The sequence below is a fragment of the Lycorma delicatula genome, chromosome 11 (genome assembly GCF_047948215.1).
Source record: "Lycorma delicatula isolate Av1 chromosome 11, ASM4794821v1, whole genome shotgun sequence".
Taxonomy (NCBI): domain Eukaryota; kingdom Metazoa; phylum Arthropoda; class Insecta; order Hemiptera; family Fulgoridae; genus Lycorma; species Lycorma delicatula.
In genome coordinates, this window is record NC_134465.1 from 14629099 (window position 1) to 14655650 (window position 26552).

Genomic DNA, 26552 nt, shown 5'->3' on the forward strand with positions numbered 1-26552 from the left:
GTGTGCCCGAGCGCGCGAAGTTCAAGGTTATTTACTGAGGTATATAAAATTAATATAACTTGTACTAAGAAAAAATAACATCGGCAAAAAAAAACGGGTTGCGTAGTGCAACGTAGTGATTATTAAATTAGAAAAAAATTGAAGGACATTTGAATAAAAAAAATTCATTATTAAATAATATTTTCACGTGTTCGCGACTCGGTCAGGATATTGAGAGATTGACAATTTAGAATGTTTTCATAATTACAGTTTATCAGTTTAAAAACATTAGTAAAACAAGACAGATCAATAATAATGACAAAGGTGATAATAAAAATAATAAGCGACAATAATAAAGCGACTAATGAAAAATAATAAGTAAACAAATATTAATCGTAATGTTCAGCCACAATAATAATCAGGATAATAATAATAACAGACAATAAAAAAAAGTTCCACAATAATAATTACAATAACTACGGCATTAATACCGGCGGTATTATCGCATTACAAAATCCATTAGATAAATCGTTAGGATTTATTTACAGGTAGATAAATAGAATGGAAAAGCAGAATTCAGTCCCGCTACTCTTAACGCTTTTAACCGCTACGTCTTTTATTAACAAACAACAGTACAATAGACGAGACAAGTATGAAGTTCTTTTACTACAAATACCTTCTTTTTTTTCAGGTGAGTCGTAGCAACTCCATTTACCGGGCAGAGTGTCGGGCTCGCTAACAGGTCCCGCAAAATGTTACCGAGAGTGCGTACGTATGCCTGTGCCCTACCGACTAAACCTCCTGTCTCACCGGGTCTCCTCCCGGGGCCGGACCCGCAGTTAAGCGATACTCAGCTTCGGTAGGTGTCTCGAGCTCGGGGATCCAGAGTCTCCGTGCGTCATCACCGTCGCCCATCCACGCAAGCGCGGACGTGCGACGGCTGTGCCAGGAGGCTATCCTTCACCCCCTCGTTCACCCGCCCTTATCTTCTTAGTCTTCACCGGTTATCATCTTCTCAGCCTCTGTCGTGATTCACACCACATAAACTCTCACTAGAGCCTCTCCGACAAAAAACCTCTCCCCCGCTCACCGATATCCTAGATATTCTCGAGAAGAGTGAACCTCTGTTGGTATCGGACATTAATAACTTTAAGATTTCGGTGATCCTTTACACATTCAGCCTCCCGTACGGTGTCCTGTGGTGCCGCAGTCTAGACATTTGTAGCTTCTGCACAGCTGTCGGCTTTGTGTCTAATGCTCCCGCAGTTATAGCAAAGGGCAGTCCGGTCCGATCACAATACTTCCTTTATTTCGTACAAGGATGTAAAAACCGAGATTTATCATTAACAGTTAATTATTTTAATCGTTCCCAAATTATTTGTATCGGTAACCGGTTATCGAATTCGTCGCTGTAACAATTCGATTTGGCAGGTCTTGAAGAGTAGCAGGCTTAATCGGTAAACCCACCGCGTCAGTCTAGCGGTTAATTCGTCATTGCAAATCGGCTGATTTCGAAGTCGAGAGTTCGAAGGTTCAAATCCTAGCAAAGGCAAGAATAACCTTTTTACGGATTCGAATACTAGATAGCGGATACCGGTGATTTGGCGGTTGGGATTCAATTAACCGCATATTTCAGGAACGGTCGACAAGACTACACTTCATTTATATTCAGGCATATCATCCTCATTCATCCTCTGAAGTAATACCTTACGGTAGTTCCGGAGGCTAAACAAAAAACAGATAATAACCCTAAAGTAAAAGGTTACATATATGTATTTGTTGTTGTTTATATTCTAGTGTCGACGTATTAGAAACGAGTATCCCGGTCTAAAGTAATAAAAAATATTATTACGGTTGCTATTTAAAAATTAAAGAGATAAAACATTTCATTTACTGGAACGTAATAATATTAAAAATGCCTGTCTTATAAAAACAAAATTTATTAAAAAATACGAATAATAAACGTGCGATGACATGCTTATAATAAATTATAAAATGAAAAACAGGTTTAAATTTTAAAATATATATTATAATACAATACGAATACGATAGGGCAGCTTACACTTTAATATCGATGCCTAACTTTATATTTAAATGACTTGAAAATAATAATTTGGTATTTAATAATTACGATTTACTCTAATATAAACGAAGACGTGGTTTTAAATGGTTTCTTTTCAAAATCAGTAAAATATCTTTAATAATTAAAAATAAATTATCGTTTTTGTTTTTGTGTAAAATATCTATTTTTCAAACCGAATCAATTATCCAATTTTAAGGGGTTGTAAACGGGTAAAACCCCCCAAATTACAAAATAGTTTATTTCATTATTTTGTTTGATCATCTAATGGTTTAGGTAGATTTCATAAGAAACTTACGTATTGTAATGGATACCATGATTCGCTTCCGGAAAATTTCGACGTATCTTCGCGTTACACATCCCCAGATCCCAACACCACAAATGCTCAAATGTTTGTGTGTGAATATATATATATATATATATTTCACTTTCTTATGGACACGATACTGCCGTAATTTTGCGCCACTCTCTTTCAAATTGTTCCTTAAAAACTACTCGTCCGAAAATCTCGGTCGAGCTCGTTAACGGCCAAAATCGGAACATGAGAATAAAAACCAACTGTGAAAAATTTATTCAACAGAAATAAATCGTAAAACTTAACGTATTAACCGAACTTTCTTTTACAGATTATAATATGGAAGTAAATTATTAATAATAATAATTAAATTTATCTTTACCGATAAAAACAAAACCCGATCGGTAAATGTAGCCACTAAAATTCAAAAAATTCTTGAAAAAATGTTACTCGTACGTGAAAATATCAAATGTACTGCACCGTAAAATATCAGAACTAATCTGTGTGCTGTATTGTAAAACCAAAGCGAACAAAATTATCTAGGTTCTTATTAGGATCGACGGAAGTAGATATTCGCTAAACTTTAAAGTTGCGAATCTAAAATTACGATACCTGTCTTACTTGAAATTGTTGAAATTTTTGAAATTAAACTAGTATCGGTTAGTTTAATTGATTATTTTTATTTAATCGATTAGTAACTTAGTTAACCGATAAATAGGCTAATTGTATAATAAAAGTCGATATAAATAGTTACAATGCAATATTACAACTAACAACAGTTACCGATAGAAGATTACAATCGTTTTGTATATATGTATATATTTTTTTTCAGTACGGAAGAGGAAAAGGCTGTGATAAACCAGATGATACAATGAAAAGTACAGAAGAATTAAAAATATTATCGGTACCTCTTGGAACAGTGAAATACGCTTCTAAAAATGTTAGTACATAATATCAGGTAATATTTATTGCCGTAGATATAAAATTTATGTTATACAGTGATTTAAAATTGTGTATGAATTGTTAAAACGACTGAAAGTCGACACGTACCTTATATTTCTCTTACTATTATATATGTTTTCTATTTTCGGTTCAATTTAGTTCTGCAAAAGCATTCTTTGTATACATAACATCAGTGTCTTTACTTTTAATAGGTTTTTAATATTTAAGTATAATATAGTCCATTTTGAATATCTGTGAAGTGACTTCCACGGTATTCACTTTACTATTGATGCAGTAATATGAATAAATAACATCCGTATCTAATATAACGAATATGACTGTATTATAACTACGAATATAACTACTCTGCTTTTGAAGTACTTTATGATTAAACCGATCAAAAGAATATGATCCTTCTAGTACTAATTTGAATTTAATTTCCCCGTTAATTTGCTAGTTTAATTTACCGTCTGTATATTTCTATTTCTAAACCGATTGAAAGTTTTAAACGATATTTTGCGAGCTGTTTATTTCCAGCAGTCAAAAATCTCTGTGAAAAACATTCCTTTGCGATCTGTTGTAGAAGTTATACTGCAGAAGGTTAAATATGTCGTACTAATCCTAACATTGTAAGTGATTTAAGAAAAAAAAAAAAAAATGGAAACTAATGAAACGGGTAAAAATTAAAATCTTTGATTATTATTAGAAAATTCACACATCTCAATGAAAAGAGCATTAACAATTGATGTTAGAAAAAATTACTAGCTTTTACTACGTAAAAAACATTAATAATAACTATTTTTTTAATTATTTACATTTAATGATGTGGTGATAGCCTTTAATTAATGCAGATTGTATATAGGAATAAAACTTCACCCTATTATCGGTTAAATTACACGATCAAGAGGAATCCGATTAAATATGACTGATTATTGGTCATTATCAGTCATATTTTATCAGATTATTATCGGTATGATTTCAATATTTACTTTGCATTTTAAAATTTTTAGGGAGCTACTATTTACGTGTTTATTTCAGGTGTTGTGAAATTATTAGGTTGTAAGAAATACAGTTTATTACTTACCCGTATGACCCTAATTAGTGTTATTATTATTGTACACTTATTATAATCGTTGTGCTGTTTGGGTAAAAAAAAAATAAAATAGAAAAGTGGAGGATCTAAATTAGCCTAGAAAAAGATAAAATATAGACGACAAGGAATTATTGAAATTGTAGAATTTCATTAATTCAAGGAGAAATATAAGAAATTGTTAAAAATTTAAGGTATTTTGAGCGAGGTATATACTGAGGATGGGAAGATCAATTATGAAATTAATAGTAAATCGGTGATACTAAGGGAATTTCATCGTAATATTAAAAGTGTTAATTTAGAAGAAGAAAGTGCTATTGAAATGAAAAAATATAGTATTCACAAGTTATACGTCCATTTTCTAATAAATGATTCAGAGTAGAAGATGTATTTTTGAAAAGAGATTGAATAAAAACCCTGCAATGGTTTTGGGATTTGGAGTGCTGCTGGAGAGAATTGAATACGGAAGACTAAGATGGTCTAGGCATTTACAGAAAGTATCAGGCGGATACTTATACTGATAAAAACAGATTAATTTAATCGTAATAGGAAAAAGACTAGAAGAAAATCTAGCAAAAGATGGTTTTATTTTTTTAATAAAAAAGAGAGAAAAATTGAAGAAACTTTTTGAGGAAGAATTGTGCATACAGAATCAATTGAAATCATGATCTGTAGCCTAATCCGATGATGATTTTGTTTAAACACCAGATTATCGAAGGATTCAGGTCTATTCATAGATTTCCCCATTAAGATAATACGGATAGTTGTAGTTCATTAAAATTAATCACGACATTTAACTTTGTGAATTAAAACAAATCTTCAAGCAAATACCTTCACTATATGACGATCGTTGTTCAATATTGCAAACCACCATTTGTTCTATCGCATTCACGATCCGAACTGTTTTCTGCTTTTTCTCTTATGTTGAGAAGTATTAAATTTACCATGATCTTTTCAAATCCAGTTTAACATGCTCGGACCCGCTAAATCTTTCTATCAGGTCATTCACAAAGTCTGCTATATCTTCAATTGATAAATTCTTCTTTTTGGTAAGAATGTTTTACTTAGCTTCTTTTTATTAAAAAAAAAAGTTTTTTATGATCCGGTAAGGGATATAATAATTTACTGATTATACCGATAATATTTATCTTTAACAATCCCCTACCTGAATGAAAACAATTTATATGACACAATGTTTCTCGTGGAAAGAAGTAAATTAATTTGTTACTAAAATATTTGTCTCTGTCTATTTTTAGGTTTGTGACGATTATCTCATCTGAGGGGTAACATGTACACAGATTCGATTTTCTTTCTCTGACAAAAACTTGATTAAACAATTATAAGTTGGGTTTCAGAAGTTTGGTAAACCAGTATTAAACTAAAACTGTTGGCTAATTAAAGCAACAGGTGAATCATTTTATTTTTTACTTTCACTAGTCTGCTCGGTGATTATTCTTAAAATGTTTATCATATTTTATGAGTTTAAACACCTCACTGTAATATCAACCCGGTGTACTTCTACATTACCATTATTTCTTCAACCGTGAAAGTTTTATCGTTTGACAGGATCTACTTATGTCTATAGAGTGTGACCGTATTTTTTCTGCATCGGTTTCTCTCTTACAAAAAAATTTATATTAGTAGGTAGGAAAAAACATATATTTTAAACCTGATTCTGTAATAATGCTATTTTATTTTAGCTTACTATATCTATGCGCAATGCCCCTTTGTGCTGCTTTGAGCAAATATTTAAATCAGATAAATCTGAATAATTATAGAAAAACATTGTAATTTTATGAGTAGTTATGTAATTTTATCCGTGTTATAGGAAAAGTATTAATCAGAGTAAACAGAAAAAGTAAGGTGTGAGATACAGTTTTAAGGAAATTAATAGAACAAAAATTTAATTGATTCTACAAGATTTCGATCTGTTGACCTTTATATCGATCGATATCAAAATCAAAATTCTTTAACCTATATTTTATTTTATTTTGCTCGATGAATTAATTCACCGCCAAACCTTTGAAGCTTATATGTGGGAATATGGAAAGGGAATTTTTCAGAGTATGAAAAATGCCATATTTGAGTGGAATCCAAACCCAGGGCCCTGAATGAAAGGTCAAAACGCTAGCACTCTGTAGCAGAGATCGGCAGTTTAACTGTTTGTAAAGCGCAAACTAGTACCTAATGCGATCTAATAATCTATTATTATATATCGATTAGGATAACATATTTATTGTACTGTTTATTTAAATAATGAATAGATATCAGATGAAAACACAACGAATATCTCGGTCTGCATCTAAACAGAAGACTTACCCGGAGTCGTCATAATGCCACCAAAAGCTCAATATTTACTTCAAAATACTAGGTCATTTAGCAGGAAGATGTTCATTACTATCCGCTGACAGCAAACTCCTAATTTGTAAAGTGATATTGAAGCCGATATGGACATACGGAATACACAGGTCTGGAGTATAAAGAACTAATTATTTCAAATATAGAAATGCAGCAGAGATTCCAAAATAAGGTTTTGCGATCGGTCAGTAATTCAACCTGGTTCATCAGGAATTCTGAAATATATGAATTCTTAAATGTTCTGATGGTAGAAAGTTAAATCAGAAAAATTAGTATTTGTTATCAAGAACAACTGAATGCTCACAGAAACATAATATATATATATATATAATAAAAATGAATATTAAAAAAATGTGTTCATGCTATTTTTGCGATTTTCATTTGTTTGGGCCGGTGAAAGAAGCTGTAGGAGGGCAACAATTTGAAGATGACAATGGCGCGGAGGGACTCGTGCGCAATTGCCTCCTGACGCAACTGGCTTCATTCTACTATGCTGCAATAAAAACCTTCTTTCTAGCTGGAAAAAAATATTTCTAAAGCAAGAAACTATGTAGAAAAACTAATTATATTTACCTTTTATTTTTCAATAAATAAATTAAAAAAACAAAAAAAACCCGTTTATATTGATTTATCCTTGTACGTTATTGGACTAGATCACTGATAATTAAGTAAATATTTTGTCTATAAAACAGCAATTCATTATTTTTTATATGTTAATATAAAAAGCCGGTTGATTATTTATACTAACTAAACACACATATATACACTACGTAACCATTACTAATTAATATTTATTACTGTTTATAGTAGTGGTATACTAATTACTATTTATTATTTATTGCTGTTTATTAATACTAATTAATAATTATTGCTACTTAACAGCAGTAATGTTTTGTATAATAATAACAGTATACATATTCTTTATATACTGAATAGTACAAGAACAGAAAAGAATTGTGTCTAATGATACACTATACTTCATGCTATATTACAAATATTTTGTACTTACAGTGGGATATATATATATATATACGATGTGATGGAACAAAGCAGACATTTGTAAAATGTTCCTTACATAATATATCATTTTTACATTTTTCCATGCTTTCAAAGTGTTAGAATACAAATAACATAAATAGTTTACATTATCTTTGACTATACATTAGTCAGAATATTTAAACTATATATTTTTAATTTGAACAGGAGTATTAAATTAATTTTTTATGGGAAAATTACATCTCAAAAAGTAAAAACCAGTTTCATAACATCTATTTACTTAAATTATCGAACCGGCAGTAAAATTCTGCAGTAGAGTAAAAAAACCTTTGAGAGCAACTTTGTTAGAGATGTTTCTTAAACAAGCTGAATGTAACAACTTCCAAATCAGTTCCTCTTAAACATATCATGGACCTCTCTCCATTTATTTTTTTTTTTATATTTCATCCACAACTTTACACACCGATCCTCAAAAACTCTCTCCATCTCTGTTTTTTTCACATCTTTCTTTATACATTTTTATATTAAAAAATAATACATCATATTATATTTCATTAGAAAGGATAGTCCTTCTTTGAATCATCAATGACTTACTTCCTTCTGTTGAGAAGAGGGAATACCTAAACCTGAGTCGATATAAATCGGTATCTATAGTCATTTTAATTAAGAACTTAGAACATTATGCAAAAATGTAGTAGTTAAAGTTATTCAAAATTATAAACAGTTTGTTTTAAGATTAAATAGAAAGAGCTCTTCCAACATATTTCATATATAATTATCAGCTTCTTCTTCATTAGAATATCTGGTGATTATACAGTTTATGTCACTCGTGTTTAAAACGATAGGAAATTCATTAAGCGTGTAATTAAATAATTTGATATATACTGTGTTTGTACACTCAATATGTTATTTTTGTGAAATCTCTTTTTTGTGAATCTCATGTTGTCCAAATGTATATTTATGCCCTGTTGGTAAACTTGTCCGTTGATGTTAATGTGTGTGTTTGTGCGCGCGCGTGATTTGGGTTATCTTATTTCAATTATTTTCATGAGTTGAGTTGAAAAAATTGACTGTTTTTCTGTGTAGTGTCTATATGTAAAGTTTCTTATATTTTTCTTATGCGTTATTTTTATTTGTGGGTAAATATACATCGGGTCTGTTCAATGTATTTTTAATAAAATCACTGAAGTTTAATTTATATACTGTCCTCAGCTTGCTATTTTATCAGTGCATATTTTGATTGTTATTCTGAAAATTATATAATTACCTTCTTTCCTGAAATTATTGGCAATTTTGAATCGGTATTGGTTTTTATATGTTAGATAACATACAAGTGTTTACCGAGTGCGTTATTGATTCTGTCCTTTATTTTATTTTTTGTAGCCCTGTCTATAAGAGCACACAGGTACCCGTTTGTTCACCAGATTGTTGTATTATGTTGGATTCTTAAGCGTAGTTGTCAGCTACAAAGAAATCATTTACGGGTATTTGGTAATGTAATATGAATAAAATACTCACATTCATTGTGCGTTTAGGGCGGTTAGGTGTGTTGCAGATAAGTACTTGTTTGCAAGTTGTTTTAGGTTTTCCACATATTGTAAAAGTATGCTTGTTTTCTGTTTTGGATAAGATAAGGACTAGAAAGGAGATTGATTTGTCACGTTAATATTTTGTAATGAAATCTAAATTGGAATGCAATTTGTCAATGGATGTGAGAAGTTTGTAACATCGTCATACGTTTCCTTTGTAAAGGAGTGATTGATCACCGTACCATTGCCAGTATCATAGTTTGCCTATATGTTTCTCTTTGTATGATATTTGAGTATTTTCTAAGCGTTGTAAAAGTATTTCACTCTAAAACGAAGAGAGGTGAATCTTTCAATAAGCTTAGTCAAGTGTAGTTTTTATTGTTTGTGAAGTAATTCTACTCCATTGAAAAAGTTGCTGATAATTAGATCCCAAAGCTTTTAGAACTATTTCTGTATAATTTCAATGCGACTTGTTTGAAGGTTTAATACTTTTAAGGTATTTAAATAACATAATGTTTAGTTCTCTCATCATCTTTCATAACATGAAAATTAAATAATACCTTCCTTCTTTCTTTGAAATTTATGTATAAATTAAAATTTTATTAATCGCTTACTAAATTTTTACAGTGTTTATTTTTTACATGGAATCGTAATCAGTTATTAGGGTGTAGTCCCGTTAATTATTTGTAGTAAAAACTAATGTTCTGTTATGACAAAATTCATTCAGTTAAAACACACATGTTATCCGAGATATGCGTATAAAATTTTACAATTTAATGGTTGTAGCTTTCTCTAAAAGAATTTTATACCTTATATTTACTGAAATAAAATTATATTTTTTAAATTATCCGATCAGGTGTAGCAGATTGCTCTCTAAAGGTCTTTTATCTGACATCTTAAAATTTAACTTTCATTTGAACAGTTCTATCATTCATATTAAATTATTACAAAAAGTTAATATTTAATATAAATTTATTTATATTATTATAAATCGATCGTTAATATTTAACTTATTTTCAATTAATTTATATTATGCTTATTAGAAAAAATAATTTATATTAAAAAAAATTTAAATATTTTCTAGTGAATAATGCTCAGTTAAATATTATTGTTGAATTTTATATTAGTAACTTTATATTAATGATTGAAGAACTCAACAATGATTGAAGTATATTTGCTATTATTGAATTTTTAATGTTCTCAACCTTGATTACTTTACGATCAAATACTTAATTATTATAATTTAATAAATAATTTTATTTATGCATTTATAACTGATTTTATTTATGTCTTTTAATAAACTATCTGATAATAATTTTATTAATTCTAGTACTAATAAAATGATTTATGATTAATGCTATGATTAATAAAATTATTAATGATAATATTTTATTAATAACATAATAATTTAAAAAAGAAAAATAATAAATGTTAAAAGTAGTAAGTTATTCATTGTTGTCTTATGCAATTTTTATCTTGATGAAACTTTAGTCGAACATTTAATTTATTGTATTTATTAGGGTGCAACCATACTAAATATTTGTTGTAAAAAATAATGTTGTGTTGTGACAATTAATATTAACGATTGAAAAATTCAAAGTACATTATTCGTTATTATTAAATTTTTAATGTTCATAACTTGATTACTTTTACGATTGAATATTTAATAAATAGTTATACTTATGCATTTCTAACTGATATTATTTATGTCTTTAGTAAACTATTTGATAATAATTTTATTAATGCTAATATTAATAAAATTATATAATCATCAATGTAATTTAAGATTATTATTATTACAATGTAGTTAAAGATAAATGCATAAAAAATTTTTAATTTTCCGACAGCTATTTTCATTAAAATCTCACCTTGTACAGAGGAGTTAATTCAAAATTACTGAACTGAAAAATAACAGTTTTGTTGCAGGAAATTCTAAAGTTTTTTTTTAATTACTCTTGGTGATTTTTAAAAAAAAAATGACGAAGGAAGCTCCTAAAATTCCTAATCTGAGCTAAAACTTTTTTTTATAAATTTCACCCTTAAAGAAAATACATTGTAGTAAATTGAAGAAAATTATTTATGATTTATAAATACCGAAGAAGTAAAATAATTACGATATTTTTATTAATCTAAAAAATTGCTTTTTATTAGCTCTTGATGGTAACACGCAAATTACTTCTGCATAGAAAATGTTTTTAAAACCATTATAAAGTCCCAAAAATGAATTTAACTGACAAAAAGGGACAGCTTATGATTAAAAATGTGTTTATTAGGGAGCCAGAGAATATTTTGGTTTATCTTTGTTTAGTTTTTCATTTAATTTTATGTATCTGTATTTTCAGATTTACACGTAGTAGGTTTGTGAATTATTCTCTGCTAATTTATTTTAATATCATGATTTACCTGTTAAATGATACACAAAGATTATTTCTGATTGTAAATATTAAGAAATATATTTTTATACCTTTGTTTGAAACTGTTTCTAATCTTTTAAAATTAATACTTGTTGCAGTCACTGCAGTTTAGATGTACTTTTCAGTTATCCGTGTAAGTGAAAACATCAAATCAATTTTATAAGTGGAAAAGTCGATTGATGTGAAAGACCTGTTTTCAATTGAAAATATTTTGATGTGAGCAAAATAATTCTGTTATATTTTAAGTTTCTGATTACTTTTAAAAATATTACTTTTGTTTAAACAAATTTGTTGAATTTAAAAAATTTCTGTGAAATGTGATTTTAGCGATAAGGTGATAGAAAGGATTTTTGTTAATCTGTAAAAGAAAAAAGATTTTATGATGAATTTTACTTTGATAAACGATACATATTAAACTTATGGTTTTAAGCGTAATATTATTCAATCTTTTAACATATTTTCTTTATAGTACGCTCAGCCTGAAAGAGAGCTACGGAATACATTTGGTTGGGCGAGAATTGATGTACTAGTGATGCTGATTGGATGTGTTTTTCTGGCATCATTATGTTTCTCTTTATTGGTTGAAGCATTGCAAACACTTATTCATATCAGTCATCTTGATGAAATGCATCATCCTATACCGGTACTTTATATTGGCTTGACTGGACTGTGCCTAAATCTCATCTGTTATCTTCTTATTGGAGGTAGAATGTTTTGTACATGTTTTTCCTTACTGTAACAAGTTTTTAATTATTTTTAACTCGCTTCAAAAACATAAGAAGATTCTCAGTTCACTCGTGTGAATCTTTTTTTGCATATACAAGCCGCACTTTTACTAACCGAACCATTTTTTGTGGAGAAAGATGGTCCATTGTAAGTTTTTACTTTTTCAGCTAAATTCTTATATATGTTGTGTAGTTTACATTACGATAGAAAATTTGCTAATGAGATTAAATTTTGCACCCCAGGGATTTTGTAGTTCTTAATGTTGTATGATCAACTTTATTCAAAAAACATAATTTTACCGTTAAAAGATTTCAGAAATAATATATTTACATACATGCATAAGTATGTATGTACATTGGCCTTCACTTTTGTTTGTTTCTCCAGATAAGAGACCGATTTGGATTAAATTTAGCTTAATTTTTATATGCTGGACATTAATGTTATTTAATTTTGTTCACAATCGGTAGAGGGAGCAGGGAGATATTGACCTTGTGGTTCCTGTACCTCAAAAAATTGCTCAAAGGGTAGATAAATTTTTTCACATTAGTGAATACCCTTTCAGTAGCTAAGATACCTCTGATGGTTTTTGGTCTTATTCAAACCCCCATAAAAAGGTAGGAACAAAAACCTTTTTATATTTTTTGTAATTTCTGGACTAAAAGTCATATTGTCACACTAATTAGATGATTCCACTATATTAGTACACAACTTATTTATGTGTTTGTTAATTTATCATATTTGGGTGATTTCATTTTGAGATAGGGACAATAAGATTAATTTTTTTTTTTACTTTTTAAGTAAAAAAAAGTAGTTTTTTACTTTATAATTGACAAAAAGTCAATTATTCTTTTGCTGGATATCATCAGTTAGAATGGTTTAATTGTTTTTTATGAAAATTTGTAAGATTTCTTCTGAATATGGGCCATTGATACGATTTAAGTTTAGTTGCAATTTGGAGGGGGGGGGGTGATATGGGGTCACTGTGGGTCCCGTATCTCAAAATTTTACTCGAAGAGTAGAATAGTTTTTTATATAATTTTTGTTCACATACTTAACGTACTTTAATGTTCCACTTAATTTTCCTCCTAAGCAGCCATCTGTAGAGAGTGAAGTTCTCATTAGCCTGAGTTTCATAAGTTTCCTGGTTCAGTAGAAAAGTTATGAAACTCTCTACCAGCTTTTTTTAATTAACATATTCTTAAATGTAAATGAAGATTTTCTAAATAAGTAATCAATTTTCTACGTTGATGTTCTTAGATTTTTTTTCATTAGTTTGTTATAATTATTTCCAATGAAATTAAAGAAAATAAAATTGAAACGTGATACATATTCTGCATTCTAGAGACCCCCAGCTCATGCTAAATAGCAGTCTACATCATTTCTGTGCTTTAATATTTTCAAGGTTTCTTGTCTTTATATTATCTGTAATTGGTTTTTTTAAACAGACAGTTTTTTTGTAGGTCAGCCAATATTTTTAAAAAAATACAAAAGAATAGAATGCAGTTAACTTAATAAAGTTGAAGCAATTTTAAAAATCTGTCCTAAAAAGTAAAAGAAATAATTATTCTCTATTGGGTTATCATCAAATTAAAAATTACTGAGTTCATTAATATTTTTTTTTTTTTGGTTTGATATAGAATTCTTAAACCAAAATTTAAAGAAGGCTTGAAAAAATTACCATTATTTTTTATATTTTGTTCAGATTTATTGTTTTCTTTAAGTCAGTTTTACTATTTTATTTTTTGTTATATTGATGATAAACACTTGAATACTTTCAATTTGCTAGCTTACCTATCACAGCTGCAACCAAATGATTGGGAGAAAATGATGCAATCTTTGTTATAAATATTAGTTTTGGGGAGACAGGAAATTAAATTTGGACTGGTACTAAAGTTTTTATTTTGTCAGAAAACAATTAAGAGAACATTAAGGTAAAAAATTCCTAAAATAAATTAATTTCTTGACAATAAATTTGATAGGAGGCATATTTTTCCTTGAAAAGAGTATTATAATTTTAGTCAGTTGAATGTTGTTAATGAACTATCCTGGTATCGTCATCAAGTGATATAAACAAATTCAAAGGAAATTATGAAATTTCCAGTATTTTATAATATGTCCTGAAATGAAACTCATAAATTACGATATTCTTTTAAATAACAAAAATAAGAACTAGTTAAAAAAGAGTTATTCTTAATAATAGGCATGAATGGAATAAATAAAGGAACATTGGCAAGAACATTTCATTTTCAAAGTGACTTCATAAATAAAAATGATCTGAATAGAATTTTTCAAGTACGCAAGGTTAATTAATGAGCAAAATCAAAATTCTGAATGATTCAGCCGTATTTGCAGTTCTTAATGTTGTATGATCACCTTTATTCAAAAAAACATAATTTTACCGTTAAAAAATTTCGGAAATAATGTATATACATACAAAGTATGTTTGTATATTGGCTTGCTTTTTGTTTGTTTCTCTAGACGGGTCAGACTGATTTGGATTAAATTTAGCTTAATAATAGGGTGTATAAATAACCCGTGCTGTTGTTGAATTAGACAAGAAAAAATTCCTTAAGTTTATAAAGTATAAATATTAAAACAAAAATAAATGAATATGTGGTGTGAGGCAAGATCGTAAATCGTCTCGATCAAGCCTGATCAGAGACAGTCTATTTACAGGTTGACTGTTCCACTTCTTTCCTCTTTACACCCTTTTTCTTATCATGTGTTTCTTGTTCCTTGGATAAGTAGTGAAGGATTTGGGTCAGTCAACCTGGTTTAGTCTGTGACGCTATAAGGTGTGACTATTAAATAACAAGACTAATGCTGCTACAGAACTGTGCATGCGTCAAATTCGTATGACCGACAGCTGTGTAGTTTGAAGCCTTCTTTTTCAATTGTTGCCACTCCAGTTTCTGTAAACGTATTACTCTGGCCATAGCCTTCGTTTGGATAACATTTGTTTTTTTTTGTTTTGCCAAAAAAATGATAAGTGTTTTATTAAAGCAAAGAGCTGTTGTAAAATTTCATATGAAACTTGGAAAAACTGCTATTGAAACTTACATTTTATTAAAAAAAGTATATGGCAATGAATGTTTATCAGATGTGATGCGGGTTTTTGAATGGTTTAAGCGTTTCCAAGATGGTCGAGAAGACTCGAATGAGGAAATCAAAATTCAAAACGATGATTGTTTTATTTTATATTCATGGGATTATGTATGTTCACTGAGTTCCTGAAGGTCAAACTATTAATCACTATTACTACCTTGACGTCCTTGCACAAATCCATGAGAAAATAAGAAAAAAACGGCTCAAATTGTGGAAGTACAAGTTATGGGTTCTTCATCAGGACAACGTACTGGCTCACACTGCATTGTCTGTCAAGTTGTTTCTAACCAAGTATAACATCCCAGTGTTAGAGCATATACCTTATTTGCCCGACCTGGCACCATGTGACTTTTATCTGTTCCCCTACGTCATCTGCATTAAAAGGAGACAGTATTTCAGACCGTTGAAGCTGTGAAAGAAAAAGTGGGACACATCATGAAAGAGCTCACAGAAGAAGACTTCCAGCACAGTTTTGAACGACGGAAAATTTGCATGGAGCATTGTAGGGATAGAGGAAAGTAGTATATTAAAGGGGATAATAACTAAATATGTATAAATTTAAAATAAAATATTTTATAGCATTATTTAATAGCCACTCGTTATAGCCTCTTGTTATTTAATAGCCACACCTCATATACTGGCATCTTCTCATACATAGCTGATTTTTTAAAGAGGATGGCACCTTGTGCAACTGAGGAATTGGTTAAGGACTGTTTCTTATCTGAGATTCTACAAATTTGCCTAACTAGTATAGCTCAGCTGCCTACTGGTAAAGTCAGGCCTTATAGTTCTGTTTTTAATCGGTCAAACCCTACTCTATCGTTTAATTTATTGTAGTAATTGAATTTTGTAAATGTGCATCTGAAGCCTCTTAGTAGAACATTAAGAATTGTTTGCTTTGGAATGTGCAACTGAAGTTATGTAGAATTGCTGATCCAAGATTGTAATCTGTCTGTTCAAATGTTTTCTTCTAGTACCAGGGTTTCAGGTTGATTAAAGAACCTGTTTCCTTGAATTGATTGTATATATTTTTTCTGGTTACTCCCTAACACATGCTAATTGAAATATAATTTCTTTCTTTTAAATTCTGTACCCTGATGATTGAGTATGCTTATCAGAAGTTTATCTTAAACCTAATTGTAAATTTACAATTACCTTAAAAATTTAATTTAAGTTAAACCTTTTTTGTTATAAATTGCTATTGCCTTTTTATAAAAAACATTTCTATTGTTACAGGTAGTAGTAATGATAAAATAACCTGTGGTTATTTTTCCATTAATTTCAGTCCTACAAATGATCACTTACATACATTCATTTAACATTCTTCTATGGATTCTAAAAATCAAAATTGTCTCCTTTCCTGTTTCATAATGATGACTATATCAATTAAAAAAAAAAAAATCAATTAAAACTAATTATCGCTTCATAAATATCAGTATCAAATCATTAATTAATAGTAAAGCTTTAAAAGATTGTCTGTAAATTCACATTTCCTCTTATTGTCATGACTTTAACAGCATTAAAACGCTCATAATTTTGTGTAGATGGTGATCCTCAGAACAGAACTGAGTATTTTTTATACATGAGTTGTACAAAATCTAGTTGTGGAATATAGGATATTGTACATGTACGATGTTTGACATGGATGTCAATCCGTGATAAACTGATTTTCATTAGTTTATCATCACTAACATTAAAATTAATAGTGTTAATGATTCCAATAAAACAGAAGTGATGTTATCTCACACCAAGGTCCTTCAGTTCATATTTTGAAACCATCAAAAGTTTACAGCTGTATTAGTTACTTTTTCTGCTATAATTTTGTAAATAAACAAAAATAAAATTAAAGCATAATCTATGATAAAGATGAAACGTAGCATTATGATATCCATTAAAATTAGAATATATTTTTATGAATACTGGAGAATAATATATGAATTATTCAAAGAATTCAATTACAAAATAATCTTGAACAACATGACAAAAATGTTTAACAACATGTTTAAAATGTTTAACTGAAAAAAAAAATTTTTTAATGATGCTTTGCAGTACTGCTTTCTGCATTGTCATTGATGAAGTGCTGACGAGTGGTAGTTACTTAGTATAATAGTTGTTAATTGTTAAGTGATGGATGACAAATTGTTGATAATAGTTTTGCATTGTAATTACTAACATTGTTTTAAAGTCATTTGTACTAGTTAATAAATCAGTATAATTTACACAAATTTTGCATTAGTTTTTTTTTTAAATATCAAGTTTAATATAATAAAGTTAATGCTCTTTTATAGGATATACTTATCATCAAGGTAGTTTTCTTCATATAACAGCAGATGGTGATGTTGTTTTGGAATCTGTTAATGAAAATTCTATATCAAATGGACAAAGACGACTGTCTTCTCAAACAAGAAGAGTTCATGTACCTTTACTACCACCTAAACGACAAGGATTATGGGAAATGTGCAGGGATATTATTGGTATATAAGAAAAAGTTGATATAATTTAATATTAAAATTGTAATAAAGAATAGTAATTAGATTCCATAGTTATTTAGATGTTCATTGTATGTACTGAAAAAAATTGATATATTAAGTATTTAAAAGTATAGTCTATGTACTTACGGTTACGGTCATTAGCATCATTCAAATATTCTCTCAAGATGAAAGAAACTTATATACTGAAATTTTATCAAATATTTTACTTTCGTTTATGCTGAGTCGCACTGTAATACTATAATATGTATGTTCATGTTATTTGTTACACATACAGAATCACTCTTTTAATTGAGGGCTGTTTTGAAATTAACAAATGTTTAATGATTTCTTTGTTAGAAGTCGGTACAACTGCAGCACTCAGTTGATCAGTTTGTTAATATTTTTAGCTGTAGTACATTATTTGTCACACCAACATACAGTCATTCAAGTAGTATTTAAAATTAATTAGACAATTGATATTACCATCAAATAAGAAACTGTGTGAAATGTTTAGGAATGGTTGAAGATACATTCATGATAAAGATAGTTTTGGGCTCTTCATAGCAACCGACAACTTGAAAAAGGATTTTGATAATGAAATCTAAAATAGAATTAGTTCTATTTTAGATTTCATTATCAAAATCATTTTCAATCATTATCAAAATCTTAACACGCTTAGAAATATTATTATGTACAAATGAACGGAAACAATTCAAATCCAACACGCTTCTCAGATTTTCTAAAGACGTGTGTACCTAACTCAATAAAACTACCATTAATTGTATGAGCTGACACCAGGAGTAGAATAGCAGTACTGTCATGAAGATGGCGACAAAAGCAACTGAAAGTATTGTGTTATTAGTTTTGAAAACTCTATATTTAATGTATTTCGTTTTGTCTGTTGAGTATAAAGTTGATATACTTAAATAATTTTCATTGCCAACTGTCTCAGGGAAGAACATAATGACAAAATTCCAAAAATAAACACAGAGGCAAATATTACGGTTTTAGATTTATTTTGTTAGATATTCTTGGTAAAATCAAAATTTTGTGTGACTGAAGCGATTCACAAGAGGTGATGAATCAAAAGAAGCTACTGAGTACTGAATAAATGGTTGGTTGTAGAAGTGTACAATGAGGATTTGGCATAACACTATTGTGCCTCAATGTTGGCGGTGATTTTAAGAGAAGTAGGCTTTGTTATATGATCATAATAAAACACTCATAATGCTTAATTGGAATAATTTTGTGTAAAATACTTTTATAAACATATATGTAGCCTATTACTTTCAAGGTAGCTGTCATAAAAGGTTAGTTAAAATAATGAATTATAGTGTTAGGCTTGTTAAATGCAATTTCGATTAAAGTAATGAGGCAAAGCACATACTTTTTTTACAAAGATAATTAAAAATTTAATGATTTTCTGCCCACAAAATCTGCAACAGTCAAGCTATTCTGTAAATACTACAGATAAATGTTTTGCTAAACATATTGTGATCATTAGTTAATTAACCATATCTCTTTAATAAAATGAAGGTTCAACAGTTTTAGTACTGCAGATTAATAATATACATAATAATTGTAAGGAATTGCATATTACTAAAAATTTGACATATTATGCAACATTTTTATTGCAATTAAGTTTTAAAATGTTTTTTAAACAACATAACTTACTATAGTTCTGAATAATATATTTTATTTATTTATTTTATTTTATTGCTAAGACTATCAGACATGTTTGTATATGCATATAAGTATATTCTGAGAATAAATGAATTTTGCCACACCTTGCCCATATTTAAACTTTATATAATTTGATTTAGAAGCCAGCAAGTTAACCATTTCAACAACTGGCTATACTAAAAAAAAAATAAAATTAAAAAATAAAAAATAAATATTTATGATGTAATATACATGCCGTAAGCAAATGGTTTCAGGCAAACTGACATGAGAAAAATAACTCTTGAAAATGGCATAGCCACTCTTAAATATTCCTTCTTAATCTTGGTAGTGAAGTAAGAAGTGAAGCGGTGTTTCCATTTGCCTTCTTCTCTGGCCCGAATAAACATCTATACATCAATATACCAAACCCAACAAAATACCAGTGATATACAGCCCTAAAGTGATACTTTCACTGTTTTGACTGCAGCATTGGACATTCAGCGTGCATTATCATTATTCTCAGAAAAAGAAACTAATATTATAACCTCTTGAACCTCATACACTATTTTACATACATCCAGATCCAAGAATTAACTGGTTTAGATCATGTAAAACAATAAATTTATCCAACCTTTAGTAACAATAAACAATCCATTACGTATTCAGTTTCTACCCGGTAAGTACAACAACTTTCCTTTTGTGCAAGCCAAAATCATATTCTTGAGGTTATTTTTTTTTATCTTTTCAAAACTCAACACAAACTTCAAGAAGTCTATTACTTAAAATCTATTTTTATAGGTAAATTGAAATTTTTTTCATAGTAGTCTCTTGACTGGTTTGATGGATTTTTTTCTCTCTGTTCTTCACTGAAATAGCAGTAACAACAAAATAACAATAATAAAACAAAGTCAAGTTTGTTTTTGGAACAAAAGAGAAAGGTTGCTGCATATATGAATACCTTCCAAATCACCAATAGTGTTTGCAAAAATTAATTAAATAATTTCATTTCTGACTGCTGTGCATACAAAGTAGAACTTATGACCACCACAGTAGCAAAAAAATTGTACATTTGCATTTTCATTGAAAAAATTTAATATTCTTTCTTTGTAGGGATCATTGTTATCTATTTTTTTTATCAATATTAATTTTTCCGTTAGGAAACTGGGAATTTATTATGAAGGCTAAAGAATTTTGGATCCAAATATTGCATATAATTGCTTGTAATAAAAATAGAATTCTATAAAATTGTGCCAATTCTGTTTGAAATTTTCAGTGATAAAAGTGTTTGAATTTTCTTGAATCAACACTAGTGGTTTTGAAATTTGAAATTTTATATTCGAAAAGTTCTGTATTGTACATATCTATCCAAATCCAGAATGATAAAAAAAGAGGAATAACTTTAATGAGATAATTAAAGATAAGATGTATATTAATTTGAATCTTTTTCCATAAACTTATGAAAATAATAAAAAGTAATATTTTTAATTACTGGGCTATCCGAATAATTTCACGCTGGAAAGATATTATTTGTATTACTTTTATAAAGAATCCAGTCTCATTTGTGTTCTTTGACTAAAACTGTTTTATCTTTATTATATAGCTATACTGTCGTTGAATGATACTTTAGCACTCAGAAATCATTACTTAAGATTCTCCTTAAAGCTGCTGGTGGAACTTAACATTTAAAGTTGAATATTATAGGATATTTATGATTTAATGTCCCAGGGTTTGATGTACATCAAACTTTTCTTAATTCTTACAAGTAGCCTATTATTAGATATTCATTATTATTTTAATGTTATATCGCAATTTCTTATAATACTATTTCTGTTTGTTTTTCAGGTTGTTTCTTTGTTATTTTGTCTGCAATAATTGTTTATTCTACCGAACAAAATGTGGCAAAATATGTTGATCCAATATTATCGATAATATCTGCAGTACTATTACTTATATTCAGTTACCCTTACAGTAAGTATATTTTAATTTTAGTTTTTAAAATAAACTTATTACTAAATCTGGATAAATTTAAATATTTGTATTTTAAATAAATGTAATTCTAATTTTAAAGTTCAGCAATTGTGAGATTTTAATTACTACTTACTTGTGTATATCAAATTTATTATTAATTCTTATACTGAAAGCCAGCTGATACTGAATAAGATGGTCACTACACTTTATAGTATTGGCATATATAATATTTATTCTTATTTAATACTGTATGCATGCATAGTACTTTAATAATTTATTTTGTAATTTGATTGCTTATCTTAATTATATTTCTATAAATATTATAATTTCTCATAACTAGGATAAGCCACTGACAGAAAAAAAATTACAATTAATTTTATTTTTATTATAGATATAAAACTAATGATGAATGTAACAAATAATGACTAACTAGTAACTTGAAAAACTTAATCGTATTTTTTTTCAGTAAAATTCATATATTTATAAGTATTTAATGTATTAATTTTTAACTATGCTAAACTTAACGCTGTTAAAACTGAATACTTTTTGTCAAATAGAATTTTTATCAAAATTGTTTGTAGTATTTATAATTGTTATTTTTTTTGGAGATGAAAGTTTGTAGTTAACTTTATATCCTTTTATTACTCTCTAAATAAAAGCTGTAGATGTAGAAATTACAGTATTATTCAGTATTTTTTCAGAAGAGAACTTCTGAATGAGATTCTGACTTACACAAGTATAAAATAATTTCCTTTTCTGAGCTGCTTAAAACTTTTACTTTCTGATGTTTTTTTGGTGGGTTAAATTATGTATTGTTCCAACTTCCTCAGCGGTTTCACAGATAACATTAATACCGAAAGAACCAGTTCTTTCCAACTCAATGCTAGATGAAAACATAAAGATGTGTACCGTAATGGCACCATAACACATATGCACCATAACATTGGTAGAAAGTTTTTGGTACTCGTACATTATGAAAAATATACGACTAAAACCTTAAATATATAATATTTTCAAAATAAGCATGTCTGTGTATCCAGAGTGTTACTCGGCAAACAAACATTGTGAAATCTCAAAAGTGACATGAATAGAAAAAATTTGGCCTCTGAAGAGGAACAACTGGCAAAAAATGTGTTTTAACTAGCGTTAATAGATTGATTGTGATATGCGTAATACCCGGATAAAGGAGATGTACACAAACATCAAGCTGATATTCAAGTTGTGTAATCTGAATAATACTCCATTCAAGCATGCCTTGGATTTTAAAATCCTTCTCATTGTGAACGGTCAGCAAACAACAACATCATCTTTTCCCTGCCCTTATTGCTTCAGATTATCGGGGGAATTAAGAAATCGCCAGGACAATAGCAACAATGAGAAAAATAGCATTACAGTAAGCAGTATAGAAGAGGCTCGCCCCATTGACCACATATTTAGGTTGAAAACCTATGAAGATTTGAAACAGATTATGAAAAGTTTTGTTGGTTCGGTAATGAGTAAGTGTAGCTAGAGAATGCCACAGTACTGTAAATCCTACAGTTTTCAATGAAGAAGATGAAGTTTGCGTCATCCAAAAGTATATAACATCTGAACTGTTATTTTACAAAGTTATGTAAACTATTTATACTGGAATGGATTGGTTCATCTTATCGGTCATGAAAAAGCCTTACTTTGGCCTTACAAACTGTTTTGGATAATGGTTTACCCTAAAATGATCAAGGTGGTATTTTGAGGGTAATGCTTGCAGGAAGTTATAAACAAACAAACAAACAAATTTCTCGATCCAGAAGTTTATGGAAATCTTTGAACCCTCAGATTAGTGCCATTCGTTTCTGCTTTTAAAGCTATGGACAAGGTTGTGAGCCATTACTTCACAACAAAGTAGACATTGATGAATTGGATCAGCACATTGATGAACTAAGTAAATATTTGAAGCTACAGAAGCGTCTAAAACATGAAAGTTCATATTGTTTTGGAATGTATGGTACTTGGTTTGTAGTTTTTGGATGGAGGTGGATTAGGTCTTTGGTCTGATCAAGCTGGAATGTCAGTTCACAGAAGCTTTTTTAAAATACTGGGAAAAATACGACCAACATAAACCAAATCAAAGGTGCATTGTATTCAACTACAAAAACTGAAAATGGCTGTGACAGAATTCTTGTCCCAGCACATATAAATTTACTTTGATTATAATAGAAAATGTGAAATATGTATCGTAACTGTAACAATTGAAATGTATAATTAAGCATTTCAGTGTGTTATATTACACGCTGATTGATTCATCTTGTATCTACGCAATGTTGTAAAATTTTTTTAAATACATTGTCGTACATAAAGATATATAGCGATTAATTTTTTTTAATTAATGTTATTTTTTAAGACAATGGTATCATCGGAAATGATTTAAAATATACATAACATCATTCTGTTTTATATCATAACATATTGTATTTGTTATGCAGTTAATAATATAAATTAGCATATGGTTTAAAAATTGTTTCCATTATTGTGATTATATCTGATTCCACTTATGAAAATTGAATTTTAATTGCTCTTGCCTAATACCACCATTGTTATATTATTTTATAAAACATATTACATATATTTACATTACACATACATTTTATTTAATATTATTCATAAAGCATATTTAAGTTCAAGTTTTAATAAAAAATGAACAGTAAATTAAGTCGTGTTTTCTCGATTAATTAAGATCCGTGTTTAATTAAATTCATCGATTTCAATAAGATTTAACTAAAATAATGATCGATGTACTTGGTCGATTACAATACACGGTTAAATTTCCATATAAATGTGTCACTGACTGCTCTAAGTTAAATCATATCTCATTTTCATCTTTTATTTATTATTTTTCTATTTGGAATTTTAAAATATTATTATACTAACAGTACTAAAACTGTGCTAACTTTTATTTTCAATGCCTCATTGTGACAGAAGTTATTTAGATCAGCCAATTTATTAAACAATAACAAGGATTAATGCTTTGTAAATGTTGATATAGTCTGTAATAACATTCACATTAACGCATACCTTATAAATTTACAAAATACAAAATATATTAGCTTTAGTATTTTCTCTTGATTAGATACAGTGAGTTTAAGCGGTAGACATTTTTATTTTTTATTTACAAGAAATTGAAATCAAGAGGCAGGGCTTAGCACCGTGCTTTATCATACTGTTTTGCAAAATCCTATATCGTGTATAATCTTTTTTAGAACTTTTTTTTTTGATAAGTCAATGTTGAAAAAAAAATTGGTGATAAGATTCAAAGAACACGTGGTAATAATGTTTTGTGGTTTACACAAACAAGTGAATAGTATTATAGTTTTGAATAATTCTGTGTCATTTTTATTTTTTTTATTTTACTGCTGTGGTGCTGTGGAGGTATACGTCACAAATATATTTTAATAGATTAACTGTTAACATATGTTAGTATCCAGAAGTTCTTTGATATTTTCACGAGTTGTGTTCATTAAAAGATCAGATCTGTAGAAATCACGTAACCAGAAATTCCATCATCACAATCCCTTCCTCGCCATTCTTTTGCTTCTGTTACGGAAATTTTTAACTAAATATGCTATCCACCATGATCACCCGACACGTAAATTTCTAAATATAGCTGTTCCCTATTAATCCCAGTTATTTTCTAAGTTGAAAATTTGCTTAAGGGTTGTGATTTAAGAGCCGACAGGACATTATGAAAGATTCATAGGTAAAACATGACGTTATTTTTTTTAAATATCAAAAATTATTATCGACTCACTTCCTCATCACGTGAAGCTAGTTCTTCCAGAACATCTTTTCAGAGATAATTATGTGGTTCCTTCATCAATAGAATTAAAAATAAAAAAAGTTAGAAAATTTGTTTTGTATGTTTTTGAATAATGTATCAGTTTTATGTTATTTTAGTGTTCGTTTAACATATCGGGCATACTCATAGAAATAAAGATGTATTTTAAAGAAATAAAATATTATACACAATGACAGAAATAACCTGCATAGATTGTCTAATAGAAACAAGGCGAAAATGTCAGTTTTATGAATTCAATTTTTGTTATGCGGCATATAAAAATCAAGATCTTAACATTCTTGAATGTTGTAATTATCTTTGAAAAGATCTTCTAGAAGAAAAAACTTTTCACGTACTGTGAAAGTAGCGAGTCATTAATCATTTTAATTAATAAATTTTAACTTTTATGGAAAACACAAAATGACTTTGTTAAATACCAAAATAATATTTCTAAAATATTCAATGGGAAAAGCCCTGGTTTTTATATTTTTTAATAGTTCTTGTAAGATACAGAACTTTTTATGTGTTTACATATGATGTACTGAGCCAGTAATATTTTTAACAAGTTGTATGTGTTTTATTTTAAAAAAGTAAGTCGTGGAATATATTACTTCATTTTAATAATCGATTCAAGCTCTCTGTTTAATTAATTACACTTTATATACAATCTAAAACCATTTATCACACCTTAACATTAAATCAGTCCTCCTTTCAATACTATCATTCTCACTAAAATTCCATTAACATTTATTTGTTCCTTCATCTCATTCATTCATCGTGGGACTAGCTCTTAGCTTTATTTCTTTTTCTTTAAACCTTCAACATCCTTCTTAGAATTCTTTTATTTGTCATTCAACTTATATCCCCAAATCAACATAGTTCGCCCTTATCTGCTTTCCCTGTCGCTCTTTTTATTCATTCTCTATTCTTTTCACCCCTTTTTTTTATATTATACGTACTTGTTCCTGCTTACAACTTACAGCAGACTTAGTTTCATTTCTTAAATCATACTTCTTTTTTGTATTTTATGACCTACGCTTCTGTATGAAACTTGTATATCCAAAGTGAAGTATCCCTTAACAGTGCTGCTTCTTTGCCACTGCCAGCTACCAATTACTGTGCTTTA

The 26552-nt window shown here is 28.7% G+C and overlaps 1 protein-coding gene across 4 annotated transcripts in view; it reads left to right on the forward strand.

Moving 5' to 3' along the window:
* ZnT77C (Zinc transporter 77C) overlaps positions 1–26552 on the forward strand; it is a 192089-nt gene that overhangs the window by 130340 nt on the left and 35197 nt on the right. For all 4 annotated transcript variants that reach the window (XR_012758335.1, XR_012758334.1, XR_012758333.1 and 1 more), the window contains 4 exons: positions 3187–3294; positions 12153–12387; positions 17803–17988; positions 21490–21615. Coding sequence is in view for 1 of the 4 variants with exons in the window: in XM_075379090.1 (XP_075235205.1) it covers positions 3187–3294; positions 12153–12387; positions 17803–17988; positions 21490–21615 (655 nt within the window). In the remaining 3 variants the exon portion in view is untranslated. The remainder of the gene's footprint in view (positions 1–3186; positions 3295–12152; positions 12388–17802; positions 17989–21489; positions 21616–26552) is intronic.